The 19,656-nt window shown below is 43.9% G+C and overlaps 1 protein-coding gene across 1 annotated transcript; it reads right to left on the minus strand.

Annotated features, from left to right (window-relative positions):
- Positions 1-485: 485 nt before the first annotated feature.
- On the minus strand, positions 486-17,246 carry DHX36 (DEAH-box helicase 36). The gene is made up of 25 exons (XM_042820810.1): positions 17,052-17,246; positions 16,835-16,956; positions 15,763-15,973; positions 15,143-15,181; positions 14,530-14,700; positions 13,694-13,773; positions 12,622-12,696; positions 12,328-12,494; positions 11,687-11,768; positions 11,014-11,154; positions 9,753-9,855; positions 8,796-8,883; positions 8,181-8,236; positions 8,005-8,069; positions 7,389-7,532; positions 6,617-6,734; positions 6,150-6,248; positions 5,150-5,323; positions 4,747-4,833; positions 4,008-4,091; positions 3,780-3,879; positions 3,603-3,693; positions 2,583-2,703; positions 1,854-2,006; positions 486-839 (listed from the first exon to the last, which is right to left on the minus strand). The coding sequence occupies exons 1-25, from the start codon at positions 17,244-17,246 to the stop codon at positions 654-656; spliced, it is 2,952 nt and encodes a 983-aa protein (XP_042676744.1). The 3' UTR covers positions 486-653.
- Between the last annotated feature and the right edge of the window lie 2,410 nt (positions 17,247-19,656).

Here is a 19,656-nt window from a genome sequence, read left to right on the forward strand (position 1 = left end):
CCGCCTCCCGGGCCGCCACAGCCGTTGGAACCGTTGGAGCCGCGCACGCAGCCCCGCCCCGCCGCGATCTCCGCACCTGCAGCCGCGCGCCGCCCCGAGCAGCGGCGCCGAGCCGCACGGCGGGCCGAGAGCAGCCGACAGCGCGCCTGGGAGAGAAGTCCTTTAATGTGACACGGAGAGTAAAAAAAAAACAACACAACGAAACCTTCAGGCGGATTCCACCGCGACCGGAAACGGGGTCCCGCTCGGCGCCGAGGGGCACAGAAGGCACGGAGGGGCAGGAGCGGGGCCGCGCTGCAGCGTTCCCTCCCCAGCACCGCGCGCAGCACGAGCCGCTCGCTGCACGGCCGCCTCTCGTCATCAACGACAGCTGAGGAGCGCTGCGCAACGAGCTGAGCGGGAGCCGTCCTTGCTCCTGGGTGAGGAACGAACGCCGCAGCCTTAAGGGGCCTTAAGAGGAGGGACGGAACCGAACGTACACCAACTAACACTGCTAACGTTGCTGCTTTGTTATTTAAAAAGCGACACAGAAGACATGCAGACACAGACACGCTGCTGCAGGAGCTGCCCTCAGCCTTCCCTCCAGCTCAATAACTGCTATCAACAACGAAACAAAACAGGGGACTCCGGTTTCACGCAGCAGCTGAAGTGCATCAGCTGTAGCGCTCGCTCTGGAATCGCGGAGCAAAATTCCTGGCACTTTCATTCTCCTGGGTGGTGATTAAGTCTATAATAGCTGTCAGTACTGCTGTATCCCTGCACTTAGTGTCGTCCCAGTCCACAGGGTGGGGGTTCTCTATTTTCTCTTGGAGAAGATCATCGAGCTCTTGTCTTAAATTCTGCAGACAGAAGGGTGAAAGGCGGAAGGAGAGAGAGAGAGAGAGAGAAAGAAAGAAAGAGAGCCCATTAGGAAACACACGGCGTTAACCCAGCAAGCCCTGGTTAACCCTCTGCTCTCTCATCCCTTCACCTGCTGCTCCCACATGCATTCATTTCAACATTGCAATCTTCAGCACCAAAAGGCAGCTTTCTAAAACGAGTGTTTTGCCTTTTATGACACAATCACTGCTGGCTTACTCACTCATTAGCTGACTATCTCAGGTCTAAAAGTATTCAGGTTTAGAAAAAAAGAAATCAGGTGCCATTTCTAGGATGTAATATACAGCTGCATTCAGCTCCTCTTCCCACTGGAGAGCATCACTGCCAACTGAAGCCCCATCCTCTCATTTCCACATCCATCTGGTTACTTCATAGGCACACAGAGCTCTTGCTACAGAAAACCACAGAAATCACACTCTTTGATTCTCTTCCTGTAAGACATGTTCATAAATCTTTGCCATCTGCCCTCCAACACTTCTCTGAAACCTCCAGAATTTTTCAGCATCCCCCAGACTTTTCAGCAGAGGCTGCACAGCTGAGCACCACCTCCTTTCACCACTGCAATAGCAGCACAACCCTCATCCCCATCAGTGCAGCTACTATGCTGAAAACTCCAGGCTACGAATTTGGAGTGCCTGCTCCTAAGGCCAGACATCATGGAGGTCATCACTGCCTGCTTCTGCCCAGTTTGTCACAGGAATTCAGCTGTTCTGAATGCTACTTTTACCACCACTTGTTTACAGAATGACCTGGGTTGGAAGGAACTCAAGGATCATGAATCTCCAACCACCATTTAGTCTGCATTCATACACTTACCTTCAGAAGATAAATTTTGTTTACCTATCATACCTAGAATATTTACTGGGAATACATGAAAAACACTGATCTGTTATACCTGTACAGTGATACAAGGTCTCTAAGGAGAGATACTGCTACACTGAGATTCCATACACACCATTATTGAACACAGTCACCTTAACTAAGTGTGCTATTCTTGCCGGAGACTGGAAAACTATCCATTCATCCACAGCAATGGTGTCCTGGTCTTTATCCTTCTGAATGGATATGTCTCCTCCAAAGAACAGCAGACAGTATGGAGACACTTCTGTACAATCGTACAGGTAGATCTGCAAGAAGACAAAATTTTCCAGTCAGTCTTGAAAGCCTCTCAACTGACATCACAGCCATTCAGGAAACTCAAAGCACAATTCTGGCAGATCATTTTTTCAGTCATTCATTGCAAAGCAAACCTGAAGCAACTCAGCTGGAGGAGTTACACCAAATGAAACAGGAGCAAAAATGGTCCCAAATGCAGTCATTTACACAAAGTGAAGAATCGAACTAATTGTCCCAGTGGCAATCAAACAGGAAGAAGAGCATGAATGCATTTGGGTTCTCAGCATATTTAGAAGCATTACATTGGCTGGAAATACAAAATACACTGTTCTATTTAAAAGCAGAAGCAAGCACCTAGCAGAAGCTGGTGCTTCAGTTACTTATGGAACAACCCCACCAGTATTACAGGGAACAGACCCTGAGGGAGTGTCAAACACGTGGCCTGAAAGAGGAAAGCTTCAAACAGAGCTGCTCCATACCTTCTGGGCCACAGTCTCCCTCTTACTGTTCAATACTCCCTCCATCTCAATTGAGCTTCATTAAAGAGCTACATAAATCAAATTACACAAACATAAACCTCCACGTACACTGCTGGTTCTCATCTTCAAGTGGTACACCAGCCAGTTGTAATGGAACTCTGTTTCTTCCACATTAACAGATTTAGGATGAATATTCACTGTTCCATCAGTCTTGGTGCAAACTTTCACCCTTAAAAAAAAAAGATATTGACAGCTCAGCAGAACCAGCCTGTCCAGCAAAGGGGTGAGTGCAACAAATCTTGTGTCTGCTGGATCTCAGAGTTGAATCTTCCCTGCAGCTGGTTTATACCCAGCAACATGCAAAGACACAGCAACTTCCATCACACTGGTAAACTTTCTGTTAAGTGCATTGTTAAGGTAATTTTAAGCACACCCTTTTAAGTAACTGACCAGAGGTAGTGCCAGCTGCTGACAGAACTAAATTAGGCAGAACTCTGACCACCTACACTTATATTTAATACGGAAAAAAATCACTAATTTTGTTTTTAATTCCAGGCACAGTGACTGCTCTTAAGTTTGCTGTTTCTGCATTACTTGCTCAGAAAGCTGATCCAAATGTTCAACCCTTCACTCCGTCTTAAGTCATGTTCATGAGAGCATAAATATCCCTTCTCATAAGTATATATTATTAGGAGTAACAGTTATTAAGAATGAAGAACCTGACAATATGACAAGTGTTAGATGAAAAGACCAGAATTGCTGGGTTCTGTCTTGACAAACAACAAGAGAGGACAGTGTTTCAACTGCTGCTGCAGGTAGAAGAAAATGACAGCATCTCTTTCTGCAGCCGTGTTATTAACGTATCTTAGCATCACATACTGTATGATAATGTCACACCAATTATTTCACATATCAGCCAATATCCAGACAGTCAGACAATATCTCAGTTCCTGCAAGTAAAGATCAGCAATCCTATCTCAGATCTGTCGTTCTCAAATGAGGTAACCCACACCCATGGAGGATCTGTACAGAGAGATTCATTCATGCAATGTAGCCATTGCTCTGCCTTGCCCCTCTACCTGAACAGAAACTACCTGCAATGCAAACAAAGGTCACACAAATCCTTACATTTTCCTCTTTTTGCTAAAGCTTGGCCGGATCTTTGCAACTTTTGGATACAAGCCAGCACAGATGACAGCTTTGAGCAACTTCTCATTATCTGTAGAAGACAGCAAAGTAAGTAACATGGTTCTGCCAACTGTGAATCTGATTGATCAAAAGCTTTCAGTTTCCCTCATCATTTACCTGAGTTGGTATTAGACTTGGGATCCTTGGGGTCTCTGCTGTTCACAAACCCAGCTGCAAGCAGATGCTCGGCAAATTGTCCTTTCATGTTATGCAGCATCTAGGAAACAACAACAACAGTCCCAGAACGATGCTGTGCAAAAAAAAAAAAAAAAAAAACAACCACCTCTTCCCATTCCCCATCAACATGTTTTTCTCTTCCCCTGCCCCTAACAGCCAGAATGTTACCTGGAGAGTATTTGGAGACAGGAAATATTCCCAGCAATAGTCTTTCTCAGTTCGGAATCCACGCCGACGAGTCTCTTCCCAGCCCTGGAAATTCAAACCATCTTTCATAGGAATCTTTTAGGAGAAAATTTACTAACAAAAATTAAACAAATAAAGAGAGCAAAAAAACTGGAGGTCAACAAAAATTACATTTTTTTTCCTCTATGAGAGAGAAAGCAGACCTTTCCAACTCTCTGTATTATATTACATACACAGCATTTGAGTAGAGAAACATTTTTGAATGGTGAGAAGTGGAATCTAGTCAAATTTGCCATAAATTTATTTGCTGACATTAGAAGTAGCAACCATTTTTCCACACCATTCATTTAGTGGCCTCCTTGCCCAATGCTACACAGCAAAGTCTCCAACACTTTTGAAGTCAGCCCCACCGTACTGCAGAGCATGAGAAGCACTGACTCAGTGACTTCCGAAGGGCTGCCACAGCATACTGAGCTCATCTCTCATCAATCACAGGTTTAGAGCACCAAGATAACCATGAAGTTATGTTTCCAACAGCACATCCATGAGAAATTTGGCTACTGAGGCGGAAAACGAGGCTAGAAGGGTGAAAACTAATTTGGTTTTGTTTTGGTAGAAACCAATAAATACTTGAGAGCACACACAGATCGGATCTTTCCTTAGAATAAAGCTTAAAGCTCAAGTAAAAGCTTCTGAAAGAGGAACATTAAAGCATCCTTACTGTGAAAGCATTCACCACAGTCAGATGATCACTTTTAGTATTCTTCGACAGCTCCTTTCTTCTGGCATCTGCCACTTTCTCTTTGCCCTAAAAACAATTGGAATTTAGAAAGTATTCATGACTCACAGGCCATTCCTCCACCCCGTTCTCTTCCCCAGTTTAATGGACATACATAAAGCAATACTCTGTATGCAGCATGCACAGAAAGCAATGCTACTTCCAATATTCTGCAGGCAAATGTGCAGTAGTACATCACAGCACGTGGGGGCAACCAGCACTGATAAGAAGTGCAATTGACACAGAAGTGAGACTGAAGTGCTCCCACACTACACTGCATCAGTACAGGGATTCTAACATTCTTCAGAGATTCTTAAAATCTTAATTCCTGTTTTAGAAACGTTACCAGAGGAATGACAAAAGGGTCTTTGAAGCTAAGGCTTGCTGCAATCGTAAGTACTGGATCCAAGCAACAGAACAAAGCTCCAAAGAGGATCATTTTTCCAATATGTGGTTCAACTGGTAACCGTGCCAGATGTACGCCGAGCGGAGTCAGCTCCTCCTGCCTGTCCAAAGCGTTCTGTCAGAAAGGAAAACAAAGTATTACTGAGATTTGAAGTTGGAGGATTTCCCTGAAACAATCATTGGAAAACTTAGAAAACAAAGGAAAGCCTAGTATCTGGAGAAGGCAGCTGGCTTTAATAAGGGGGTAGAGGCAGGAAAATGACCATGAAGTGATGCAGAAGTGGAAACATTCAAGAGATACAATGAAAGAGCAACCGCCTTTGTGTTTCACATTGTTACTGGTCAGTGTCCTTCTGTACAAAAGTATGAAGACTGATTAACATTTGAGTGCCCTCCTGTTCTTTTGGCCAAGCATGTTTTCCAGATCTGTACCTTTCTGTTCCTATCACTTCTGGTTTTTATTTCTTTTGCTACTCACACAGCCTTGGCAGGGCAAGGAGCCAGTAATATGAACACGTCATTGCTCTCTCCCTCCCCATCATCCAAAAGCACAAATGAGACCTTTCTCTTATTTGCCCACAGAAAACACACCTCCAACTCTCCACTGAACTGGCTGGAACTCTTGATACAATCACACACCAGCAGGGTTTTACAGAACTACCCAGGTTAAGTGTATGTAGGGAATCTAAAAGCTGTGCCAAGCGTTTTCAGCAATTCAGGAACTGCTTAATCCTGGAAGTTTATGTGCTGCATGATGTGAAACTGCCTTCTCTGTTCAGGCAAGATGGCAGAACACTGTACAGTCTGAAGATATAAAGGGTCTGCATAATGTAGTGTTTCAAATGTCTGGACCTTGTGCAGCCAGAATAATCTTCCTACCAAACACCAAAAGTAATGGTTTGCCTTGCATGCATGAAACAAGATGTTAATTAATACTTTACCAGCTCCATCAGATGATTAATGGCCAGCATTACAGCATCACGAGATGGTGGATCCATGAGTTTACTCAGAAAATAAGCAATTCCACCAAGCTTGAGAATCTGGAAGAGAGCAAACAGAAACAGCAAACCTGCAGCAATTGGAGAAAGGTGGCTACCTACCTAAAACCAGAGCACAGTGACTGTGCTGATTACAAAAGATGCGAGTAATTCAGTTTGAATTTAGGATTTTGGTAATTGAGCAAGGGCAAAAATAGAAATGTGTTGGTTGAAAAATCTCACCACATCTCTACTACTTCATTCAGAATGCACACACAAGGCATTCCTTAGGTACGTGCTGGAATTCAGCATGAACTTGCAAAAAGGAAACCCGTGGCTGCCTGAGAAGAATTTTACCCAGAACTGATGTTAAGGAATCCTGCCTTCACTCACTGGCATTTTCACAGAAGCACCTCTGATGAAATGCCTACCTTGATTTGTAAGCAGAGCTCTTCCAAAGGTGTCCTCAAGATCTCTGGTAACTGATAATCATCCAGCAGGCTGGCACGCAGCCCATTGTACAGATGGTAACAGTGGCCTGGCTGCACTCTGGAATAGATTTAAAGGAAAAAAACGTATGGGTTTTTCATGACATTGGGACACGGTGATTGCATTCACCTATACTATAAGCATTCACCTGTAAGTAGTTCTTCAAAACACTCTGAAAATTAGAATGGATTTATTACAGGTGTAACAGTTACTGCAGCTTCAGATATGCAGACCCATCAGCAGGGAAACAAAGCCACAAAACACAGATCTCATAACTGCTCAAAAGGAACAACGAGAAGAACAGAGAAAAACTGTATGGTGTGTGGAGGAAACAGAAAATACTCCACAAGGAATTCTGAGATGTAGAGAAGCTTCAAACAATAATTTGGTGCAGAGCTGAGCAGTGTTAATTTGTAGGCAATTTTAGCTTTAATATATTGTAGCCTCAAAAGTGAGGGCAAATGCTACCAACACAAATAAATAAACAGTAGAATACAAGATTTATCATTCTGTGAAAAGAAACTCATGACTACAACACAGCAAAGTTTCATCAGTCTGCTAGGAAAACAATGAATTTGCTCCTCCCATAGCAGTGACCGAGTGCTGAGCTGCCTGCTTTGAAGGTGTGGGTCAGCAGGCAGCACCTCCAGCACACACGTGCTTCAAGGCCAGCTGAAAGTTAACATCACCACGTTTCCTAACCAGCCTCCTTACCTTCCTGCTCGACCCTTCCTCTGCTTGGCGTTAGCTTTGCTAACCCACTCTGCAGCCATTGTGCTGATGTTGTTCTGTGTGTCAAAGTGGGTTTCCTTGATTTTCCCACCATCTATAACAAACACCACGTCATCTATTGTAATGCTGTTTAAAAATAAAGAGAAAATTAATAACTCTCCAGCTTTGCAAGCTTAACCTACAATTTTACAAATTTAGGCTTTCTTTGTCCCCTCCCAAACCACGAGTAGGAAACAAAAATTCTGGTCATTAATAAATGCATTAATAAGTGCATTACTGAACAGTTCAACAGTAAGCTTGCTCTATTCTGACAGGTCTGGCATGAGTCACCACATGCAGTTTTGAAGCCTGCAGAGGACAGCCAACTCAGCTGTCACACACAACAACTGCAGGTCACATCATCATCCACATTTTGATTTTTTTAGACAACTCTCAGGAGAAAATTCCAGCTTGTTCTTTATCTTGAGACACATTTGCAATTTAATGAATGAATGATATGAATCTTTAAAACATACTTTGTGGAACATGAAGCAGGCTTCTGCTTTCATTTGCTGCACCAAACTGACAGGGGCCACACGCACGTGTGACTGCTGCTTACCTGGTCTCTGCAATGTTGGTAGCAATCACGATTTTCCTGACTCCTGGTGGGGTCTTCTTGAACACCTGCAATTACCCACAGCCCATTGACATGCTTGGAAAACCAACCACATGCACAATTATTCTTTTCTGTTGTTGTGAAATGTTACCTCACTGTGTAACAGAAAAAACGCCTACCTGAGTCTGGTTAACTGTAGGCATCAAGGAATGCAAAGGGATGATAATAAACCTATCTGAAAATGAGAGGAGAAGATGTGGCGTAAGCACAGGAACTTTAATCATACAGGGGAAAAAATAAAACTAAGAATGCAGAATAGAGAAACTACGCTGCAAATGAATGACTGCTTCCATTTCTTATTCTGAATAATGGCACATGGACTCGTCTGCTTTCTGTTAGCAGTTCAATACATCAGTGTTAAATGCAGGTGATAAATCCTAATGGAGATGCAACTATAACAAATTAAACACCAGCTATAATGAAATGTGGGGCTGGGAGGGAGGGGGAAATAGAACCTTTTTGTAAGGATGACAACTGCATTGTAAGCTCAAGAGATTGCTCTTAGAATTTGTCTTTTACCAAGACTACCACCACCACATCACTGCTCATTTAAACAAAGGGCCAATTCTGAAATGCATTCCTGTTTCAGAACATAAAAACCTGTGAGCTACCTCAGTATTTATCTGTGATTACAAAAATCATCCCATCATTCTACTGAAGCAGCTCGCATTACCTCTAGAAACCAAACAAAGCAATGTACCATTAACCACTGAAAAAAACTGTTCTTTTTTTACCCGACTTAAACATGACTTGTGACATCAAGAGATCATGCAGAGAGCTGATGTTGTCCCATCCTGGAAGAAACACTAGAATTGCACCGTCCTGTAGGTAAGTGAGAAAATGAATGGGAAAAGGAGCACGTTAGAATGTTACGTGCTGGGCACAAAACCAAAGAGCTCCTTGCCCACTGATGTATGCCTTTAGTTAAGTGAGATCCCAAACCTCCTCATTTGGACAACTCCTACAGGTTTATTTTCCACAAAAAAAAGTGCACTGCACACCTATCTAAGCTTAAGAAACCCAAGTTTCTTTTCAGACACATTTTCCCTGTGGTGTTTTAGATGCTGCCATGCAAACATTTGAAGAATCTGAGCTGCAATGAAACAAAAAAGCTAATGTTTGAGTTTTCAAGGAAGAACAAAGCAAGAAACATTAAGTTTATCCACAGCTTCAGTGCTCTATCAGTTGAAATTTCAAATAATCTGACATTCTTAATAACTGAAGTTCTTTTCAAGAACTCAGAGGAAGTATCAGCTCTTCCATGGCTGGTTTTGAACAGAGAAATGAATACAGAACTCCAGGTTGTATGTTCTATGTAACCTGTGCAAGTTACCTGAGATAACAGAAGTTACTCTTCCTTCAAACACAGAAGCACTCTGATAACAACATACCTAACAGTATTACTGGACAATCCTTTTTACTGAGACTCTAATTAGGATTCTCAGGCTCAGAACCTGATGTCTTTATATTCCAAGAGCCACTTCCTCTAACACAAACAGTAGAGAGAAAGTAGAAATTGAAATTAATACTGCAATTAGGTTACTGCAACTTAAAGATACTAGATTGCTCTAAAAACATTCAAAAGACCTCATTTCTATGACGATAAGAATGAAGTTGGTAGTTATTTGTACAGGCACTGGCCACAATTCAGTTGTATCTTGAAAATACAAAGCTGTGAAACAGAAACATACCTCTTCTTCCAGAACAATGTGTCTGATAAGTGCTGCTATTAGGTCAAGGTCTACCTTGTCATCATCCATCATTTCCAAGGCATCAATAGTACTTGCTGAATACCTGCGGGCAGCAGAAGCAAGCACGTTGGTTCACCCACACCCAGCCATGCACTCACATCTGCTGCAAGGCTCCACAATTACTCATCCATGTACACTGCTGCTGTTCAATTTCTTTTTTCATCTGGAGATACAACACTTGAACAGACAACGTGCTCTCAAGATTCTGATCAGAACAACCGTTGCCAGGTTAGCAAGCTAAGTTAAAGAATGTCACTGTGACTGCATGAATTTCTCTCCTCCTCATGGGTTACGTAGGACCTGTAGCCTGAGCTCCCCTTCAATTCATGCCTCCCTCTCAGTGAGTACAGGAATGCCCTCATCTCTTCATGAAACCTAACACCAATTAGCAACCTGCTCCACAGACTTGGTTGGGAAAGGGACGAAGAGGTACAAATGGGCAAGTGGACCTGGGATAGAACAGACAGACCGATCACTTGTTTCCTTAGGAAGGAGACAAAACTGAGCCATTATTATTATTAATTATTTTTATCTAGCTGAATACTTAGAATGTCACAAACTGCAGAGGTAAAATAAAACAGAAGGAAACAAAAATGCTGTTCCTGAGATACAACTGTCCCACTACCTAATTAACCAAAGGAGTCAAACGCTGGCAAGCAAAAAGAATGTCTGAAGTGGCAAATCTCTGCTGGGTGCTTGAGAGGCAAAATGCTTTAGCTTGGTTTCAAACCACTTGAGAAGCATATTGAAATATTCTGAGGAAAAGTCTTTTGGAAGAAAGAACAGTAGCACATTTTGTATTATGTTGATTACAAGAGTGCCATACTGTGAGATCTACCACTGAAAAATAAAAAAAAAAGCCTGAAACACAGCAAAGCTGACAAGAAAAGAAATCAGAAACAAAGCATAAGCAGCCCAACGCTATGCTGAGGACTGCAATGGGCAATAATAGCAGCAGCAAGTGAACCCAACAGCTGTAAGCTCTCTGAAACCTTGCACAGGCAAAGGAAGGCAGATCTCTGTGACTGGCTAGATGACTCCAGCAGTCAGAGCCAACTGTACTGGCACTTCCATCATTCCCATCTTCCACAGATCAAGTACTCCATTATTAATGAAAGCACAGTATTAAAATACAGAATAAAATTCTGTTTCTCAGCTGAGAAAAACCACAAATAATGTAAGAGAGTAATTGGAGAACAACCTGCCCCGCAGCTGCCTTAAATATTCTGGCCATCGTTCCCTGTAGATTTCTTCTTTTTCTTCTTTTTCTGGCCTGCTTATATGGCCTTGCATGAAACCTTTCTTCCACCGTGGCCGACGGTCTGTGTTTTCCGGAGTGTATCTTTCAAGTTAAAGAACAAGTTTAATTACATTTGAAACTGAAGTCATTTGATCCAGCACAGTTTCTTCCAAACTGTGGACAATACACAGTATTTCAGCCCTATCATCTAATGAGATAAATGGATACACTTCTCCTGAAAAAATTCACCTATTTTTTAAGATAAATAACGGTGCCATCTCCAGTAAGCATGAGAACAGGGAAAAATAAACAAACAAATCAAAGACTAGCTTATCAGCCTGAAAAATCCACCACACCAAAAGAAAAAGCAGGATTTTTTCCTCCTCAAAGCCAGTGTTCCCAGATTGCTACACTAAAAGCTGCTGAATGCCTCTTGGAAGCTTTTCTGCAAGATGATGTCTGCTTTCCAGTGCAATTTTCCTTCTTAAACCAGCTGATTTTTTGGCAGGTTATTCATACTGCAATAATATTAATAATATTATTCATACTGCAATAATATTAAAAAATACGCACCAATAAAATGCCAAAACCAACCCAACTGTGAACTGCAGTGGTGTCCAGAAAATACTCTTACCTCAACTTCTCAATTACATCTTCAAGGAGGTATTCCACCACGGGAAAAGTGAACCCAGGTATGTGAATCATTGGACAGTTATCTATCGAGAAAGGTGAAAGTTGTTTTTAAAACAACAAATAAAATGCTGCACTATTGAAGTCCACAAGCAATTTTCACTGTTTTTGCAATATAGTTCCAAGTCTATGGAGTTTTTTTTGGTTGCTTCCCCCCCCTTTGAATTCTCACAGAAGATGCTGAACTCAATTCCAAATGAAGTGACTGAACAGAAGCAGCACAGGCAGCACTGCCCTATCCTGCACGCTCACCTCTTTCCAGCTAGAGAATAAACACTGACATATGAAGAACAAAAGGCTTCACTCTGCTTGCCCACTCATGACTTCTAACATGCAGTAACCACAGTAAATATTCACTACAGAAACACTGTGCAGAGAATTCCTGCAATATGTCTGGGTAACAACAGCAGAAACATCTGCTCCTTATGGAACAGCACTGAGGAAATAAGACCCTCCAGCAGCTGGTGACTATCTGAGAAAAATGAAATCATTAGTTCTGACAAAAAACCATCTTGTAACTTGAGCATTAGGTAACAGATGTCTAAATTACTTAAAAGGAACATTCACAGGAAGCATGTCACCTACCAAAATACTCCGAAAACTTCTCTGCATTTAACGTAGCACTCATTAGGATTACTTTCAGATCCAAGCGAACATTCAAAAGGTCTTTTATAATGCTCATTAAAACATCTGATTGGAGATTTCTTTCGTGAATTTCATCAAGAACTACATGACTAATACTGGACAAATGCCTAAAACAGAAGAACAACATTCAACATTTACTTTCTGCAGTAATAGAAAACAGAGATTGACAGATGTAGTCATTGGTCAAATCATTTGATAATCGTATTCGGTTCCTTATTAAATAGGGAAACTTACTTATCTGACTGGAGCCACTGAAGGACAATTCCTGTGGTACAGTACAGAATTGAACCTTGTTTCCTTGGTAACCGACTGGAAGAGATACATTAAGAGTTCTTCAGTTCTCTTCTTTATTTTAAAGTACTTCAGAAGCTTAAAATCAAAACGCGGACAGTCATTACGGACACTGAAGCACACCTCACACTTGAACCTGCTCACAGTTCAGCTGGAGGAGCAAGGAATAGGCCAGCAATGCATCCTTTTGCATGGAGAACAACCACTGCCAGATCTCTGGCTTCCCAAACATCAGTCCTACATCCATCTGCTGATCCAAATTCTTACAGTTACCTGAACTCAACACAGACAACAGCTAGAGGGTAAATTCTACAGCACTGTTGTTCTTGATTAAACACTAAGGACAAGTGCAGGTGAGATCAATGAAAAAGTGCCTTGAGCTCAGACACTGCAAGGACCGAGCTGCTGTGTCCCTCCAGCAGTATTTCCATCAATCTTAAGTGAGGTGTTGTTATTTGCTGGAAGTGTTCCATGGTTTTTTTTGCATTATTAATGACTCCAAACACAGTAACTTTAGTTCTGTGGCACTGGGTCTATGGACTCTTATTAATGAGCCTAACTCTCATTAACTGATCTCAATAAAATTGCTCAGTGCAGCAAATACATAACTGAGCCCAGAAATATAACTCACAACATTCTTCTTCAGCATTTCATTTTTTCCTTGAAATTCATGGATTAGAGGCATCACTTTTACCTCTATCCATAGCAGGGCCTTGTAGAATATCTTAATAGTTTGGTGCTAACCATTGCTACACAGCTTGACATTCAAACTGACTTTGCAAATCAACCTCAAACCACTCACTCACATGCAACAGAGAATGTAATACCCACTTGTTGCTAGCTTTCAACCCATTATTCCCTATATCAGCCATTCAGAGGAACTCCATTTGGAGAAAGTAAGAGAGTAAAAGCACTTGTCTACAGTGAGAACCAATTCTCACTTATTTCTTGCTTGAATAACAATAGATACCACTTCACAAGAAGGAATAAAAATTGCCAAGAGAGCCTCTTCTACCTCTGTAGACGAATCTGGTATCCTGTACTCTTGCCATTACCACATGCTTCCGCCCTTTCAGCTGCAACTCTCTCAGCCACCTTAAAACAAAGAAAACAAACGCATTACACATTAAATGTATATGTACCAAAAAAACCAGAAGGCTGAGCTGCAGTTTAACTACTCATCAGTACAAAATAGCTAGAAACAAGAAGCAACACAGACAACAGAACCCTGAAAAGCACACGTTTTCTGAAAGCCAAGTGATTGTTTTCTGTCAGCAACTCAGAAACAGGCTTGCAACCCAAAATATGCTTTAAAGAATTAAGTGTCATATTCTTATTGATAGACTTGTAAGAGGCCTGAAACAACACCACTGTTCGTTTCAACTCACAACTTCACCGCCCAGATCCATTAAAAGCACCGTTATAAATCACTGAATCCTGGGACAGGAATGTACACTGCTTGCATCCTAACTCCTACCAGAACACATGAAATGACACATCAGTGTGTATTAACAAAGCTGCTATTTGCAAGAGTCCAGCAGGACTACTGATGAATACACAGAAAGCAATATGAATTGGCTGAATGCCAACCTTTAAGTCCAGCATGATGCCACCTGAGAGTTGATTTGTCTCCTTGAGAGGTGTGCAGTATTTATCTGGTCATTTCCTTCAGATCTTAGCTATAATTAGTCTAGCAGACCATATACTCAGCTAATTAACTTACACTGGCTCCTTATGCCCAGTACAAACTACATTTTCTTTCAAACAGAACGAGACAGTAATTGTATCTCAGAATTACAGGTCAGACACTAAAGAAAACAAACAGCAGCAGCCCCACCTCACAGCACTTACTGAGATAGCACTGATCCTCCTGGGTTGAGTACAAACAATTCTGCACGTGGAGCCTTTCCCTCGCTCTATGTAATCGTCCAGGATGAACTGTGTCACTTGTGTTGTCTTTCCACAGCCGGTTTCACCACTTATTACAGTCACTCGATTATTGTTTATGAGGTTTACAAGTTCCTGTTTCCAAAAAAAGACAAAATGTTTTTCAGTATTACGATCCACAGCAGACGTCTGAAGTATTTTGGTAAGTCCCTGTTACTGCAACACGACCTTAAAGGAAAACACACGGGTAACTAAAGAGACAGATGTTTTCTGTTTCTATTCATACTGAAGTTTACTTTACACCACACAAAAGTAATTCTTGTACACTTGAACTTCACGTGCGTAAGGCCAACCCACACACACTCATTTATATGAACAATGCCACCAGTACCGATGAGGTTGAATAAATTCCTGCATATCACGAAGCAATAAACCTGAGAGGCATACTGGAAAAAACAAAAGCTCTGGAGGCCTCAGTACCTTCATAGAAGGCAAGAAAGCTTTCCCTCCCACTGGTCCCAGTTACACAAACTTCACATGAGAAATACATCTCCTTTCAATTTAAATACACGCTTACCTGTCTCATCCCATATGAAGGGAGTTTCTCTCGAAATCTCTGAGAAATGAGAAAGTAACAGTTTTAAAATACCACTTCAACACTGAATTGATACAGCAGACACCAACTATGACCTAGACTAAAGTCAGAAACAACAGGACAAACTCCCCAGCTTAGGCTGAACGGGGCCACCAGACCTGAACTTAATTCCACGCACGTGTTCAATGTCGCTGCACTCAGTAAAAATGTAAAACAGTTCAGCACATAATGAGGTACACGCAGCTGGAAGACCTTGAACCATTTTCCCATCTGATGGATGCTAACTACATTTCATTGGGCAGCTCTACATACGGCCATCAAAATAACTTGCACTACATTTTTAAGAGGTGTCCCCTCAGAGCCCACGACCCTACTTTGAGCTTTATAAGTAAATACACAAACAAAATCCTTAAAAAAGAAAGCCAGAACTGCCACCCAACTAAACGATATGGACAGTTAAAATGTTGGATTTTAAGCAACCAGAAATCATCACTGACAGTCTGCCTTTTTAATCCCTGTCCTGCTGACACATCCTGTAAATGCCGATGGACTTTTTTTTCTGACAAAGTAGTATCTATTTTCTCCTTAACCTGGGAAAGTACCTGCATTTCAATATATCTAGGATCAGATTTCTTCTTTCTCAAGTCTTCTTTAAGCTGCTCATCTAAATCCGCATCTTGATCACTTTTCTCAAAGAGATATTCCACATCCTGATCAAGAAGTGTTTTCTCCAAGACTGGTCGCCGTTTTACAGGAGCTTTTTCAGCTTTTTCAGCACCTGGTTTCACTTTTGGAGGCTGTTCTGGAGTATGTCTGAAATGAGTGCAGGGAACAGAAACTTCAAAGATTATCCAACGCGTATTTGGCCTCTGAGGAAAGCGCAGGGAGCCGTGCCAAGCAAACCTTATATCTATTGCTGAGAAATTATGCTGACAAGCTATTTGACTCCTAACCTAAAGAGAACGTGCCAAATGAATATGATTAAGTCTGAAAACCACCAGTTAACAAAGATTCTACAACAGTATCTAAGGTGTAATGTGTTCTTTACCTGTTGAGGAAGCTAACAAGGCCACAGGACACCTCAGAGAGCTGCCACCCAAAGTGCTGTTGCAACTGCTGCTCCATAACTGCGTCTTTCAACCAGGGACTCACCTGCACCACTCCCGCACATGAACATAACACACAGCCGCTCATTTCACTGAGACTGTTTAAAGTCCTTTAAGACAAAGCGTTAAGACTGAGTCCTACCTCACAGAAACCATTAGCTTCCCAACGCTGCACAACGTCAGAAAAAGGGAGCCTGATGCCAGTCTAGGAGCGTGCCCGAGGTGCGGGACTCAGAAGCTCCGGCCACCTGCTGGGTGGGGGTCAATGGCAGGCAGGGCTTTGCGATCCTAAGAGAAAATCTGGAACTCTAAGCTCACAATCAACCCGGCGGAGCCCTTTACAGCAGCGCTCACCGCCGGCCCCCTCAGGAGGGGCGAACACGTGGCAAAAACGGAAAGGACCTCCGAGCCCCCGACCTCACACCGCTCTCCCCCTCTCCCCCCGCGTCCCACGGTGCCCCCCAGGCAGCCCGAGGAGCGCCCGGCCGCTCGGCGTGCGGGCAGTTGTCCAGCAATCCGCCGCCCTCGCCGAAGAACGCCGCGAAATCCTTCCCGCCCGCCTCCTTACCCGTCCTCGTCCCCGGACCACCACGACATGGCTTCCTGCTCCTTCTCGGCCCTGGGCTGCACGGCGTTCAGCAGCTGCACGATCTGCTCCTCCCGCCGCTCGTCCATCCGCACCACGGCGCGCTGCGAGAAACGCGGCGGTCAGCGGTCAGCGCGCCCCGCCCGGCAGCGCGCGTTGCTCCCGGCCGCTCCGACGCCCCGCAGAACGCGCGGCCCACCTGCTGCCGGTCCGCCTCCTTGCTCTTCTGGCCCTGCTTCCGCGCGTACCACAGCCCGATCTCGCGGCCCTTGAGGTGGCTGGGATGGCGGCCCCGGCCCCCGCCGCGGCCCCCGTGTCCCCCGCCGCCGGAGGAGCCGCCATCGCCGCCGCGGCCCCGACCCCGGCCCCAGTCGCGGCGCTGCTCGTAGCTCATGGCCGCCGGCACCCAACGGCGGCACCGCCCGCCTCCTCCGCCGCCTCACTTCCGCCGGCCCCGCCCCCACCGCGCTCCACGGGTTCGAGTCCCGGCAGGGCCAGAAGCGCCCCCAGCGAGCCGCCCTCACCGCACGGCACGGCGCCGCCCCCCGGCAGGCAGCACCGCCCGCTTCTATGCAGCGGAAACGGATTGAAGTCGAAGGAGGGAAGATTAAGGCTGGATGTCAGAGGGAAGTTCTCCACTATGAGAGCGGAGAGATGCTGGAACAGCTGCCCAGAGAGGCTGTGATGCCCCGCCCATCCCTGGAGGTGTTCAAGGCCAGTCGGATGCGGCCCCGGGCAGCCTGGGCTGGTGTTAGATACAGAGGTTGGCAGCCTGCCTGCGGCGGCAGGGGGTTGGAGCTTTGTGGTCCTTGAAGTCCCCTCCAGCCAAGCCACTGCATGGTTCTACGATTCACACTGCTCTGCCATGCTCCACAGTTCGCACTGCTCTGCAAGGCGTGCTCTCTGGGGTGCTAAATTAAACGTTTTAACCTACATCAAACTATTCACAGAATTATTACTCCTTTAACAATAATTAGCATTCCTTTTGGTGCCTCAAAACACCACTGTGGCACTACGAATGCTTCCCCAATCCCACCTCCTGCTTATTCTGTCCCTCCCAGCCTCCAGCCTGCCCCACAGCAGCTCCCAGAGCATCCGTGTAAGGAATGTGTGGGTTTGCTGCAGTGCTGTTGTTTCAGGTAGAAGGAAATGGCAGAGAAGCTCAGACAAGAACTCAAATTAACTAACAGGCGAGGAAGAGAGCAAGATATCTGAGTCGTCAGCACAGAGAGCAACAGAATTTTGGGTGAGGTTACCCAGAAGAAACAGGGGCTGAGTACAGAGCACACAGGCATGGGAGGGTATGAGGAAATCCATCTGAAAGGTAAATGAAAGGAAGGCACACAGGAAAGAGAAATCCAGCAGGAAATATTTGTCCTTACTTTCCCTCCTCTCGTGCCACACCTGTGCTGCAATGCAGACCTGAAGGTGCTCCATGCCTCCTCGCCTTCTCACTGCACAGCTGATAGCAATGTCACAGCTTTCTGCAGAACTGCTGGGGAGCAAAGAGAGCCAAGGAAAACCCAATAAATCACTGCAAATCCAAGAAATGTTACAAGATCCCTTCATGAAATGTGAGCAACGTGCCCATGCGAACCAAACATGGAAGAACCTAACACATCCTTCCAGAGTTCTCCTATGTCATCTCTCTTTAAAATCATTAAAGAAAAATTGTTTGTGCTACCAAAATAGTTTGAAAAAAATCTCAGGTCACTTTTAATTTGGGAATTAGAGAACTCTGATGGAAAAACCCTCAGGAAAAAAAAAAAAACTTTACCAGGAAAAACTGCATCTCTGGTCACAAGAGGAAAGCAAAACAAGCTGTCAGCTACTCAGCTGCTCACCCTGCTCACAGGCACACGGTGAGGCAAGGTGTGCATGGGCACTGGGGGCAGAAGCAATAGGCAGCAGTGCTCCTGTATCTTGGGAGTGACTGACCACCTCTACATCAGCCTAAACGAACAAATAACCTCTATGCAGTTTTATTCTACCCATAATGTAAGATGTGGACTGATGAATAAACTGTCGTGGAGAAATGGAACAGAGCCACAGGAAGGCTCCAGAAGCCAAATCTGGTACGAGGACACAGCAGCACAGCAGCTTTCAGTTGTTCCTCCCTTAACTCTTGGGAAGAGGTATTCACCCTTCACTGCCCTTCAACAGCAGCGTGGGATGAGAATGAGACTACAAGGATCTACTTTGGTTCAAAACAGGTAACGGTGCCAGGAGATCTGGGCACCCCAGTAATGGAACGGTACTGCAGGCCATCTCAAACACAACATATATAATGCATAAGGCCATTACATTTAACTGATACTATAATCAAATTAAAAAGCAAGAATCATATTTAACTGAGTTCCTCATCACTTTGCAGGAGCTTAACTTATGGGACATTAACAGATCTACTTTGCTGAAGTGTAACATGAATGGGATGTGCATAAATCGCATTTCAATGCCAGGGAAAACTGCCTTTCCTATGCGTGTAACTACTGCATTTCAGTCATGTCTTCTTAACACTGAGGAAAAAAAAAACCAAATTCTAAAGGAAACATCACAAATCCAAATATCCGCTTTAGATGTGTGGATTTAGATGCTGGAAGGATAGCGTATCTATTTATTTAAAGCTCACTTTCTAATATACATGCCAAGATGCATTTCTTAAAATGCTCCCAGTATTTTGCCAATTACTGGGCCTTTTCAAATCCCTTTATCCACTGCCCACATTCATTTTTCATCCATTTCAGCAGCACACTATCACGATGCAGAACACATGATTTCTTTATGCAGCAGCATTGTTCTCAGAG

This window comes from Centrocercus urophasianus, unplaced genomic scaffold, assembly GCF_019232065.1.
Source record: "Centrocercus urophasianus isolate 14NV4802_14NV808 unplaced genomic scaffold, USGS_Curo_1.0 seq_19, whole genome shotgun sequence".
NCBI lineage: Eukaryota > Metazoa > Chordata > Aves > Galliformes > Phasianidae > Centrocercus > Centrocercus urophasianus.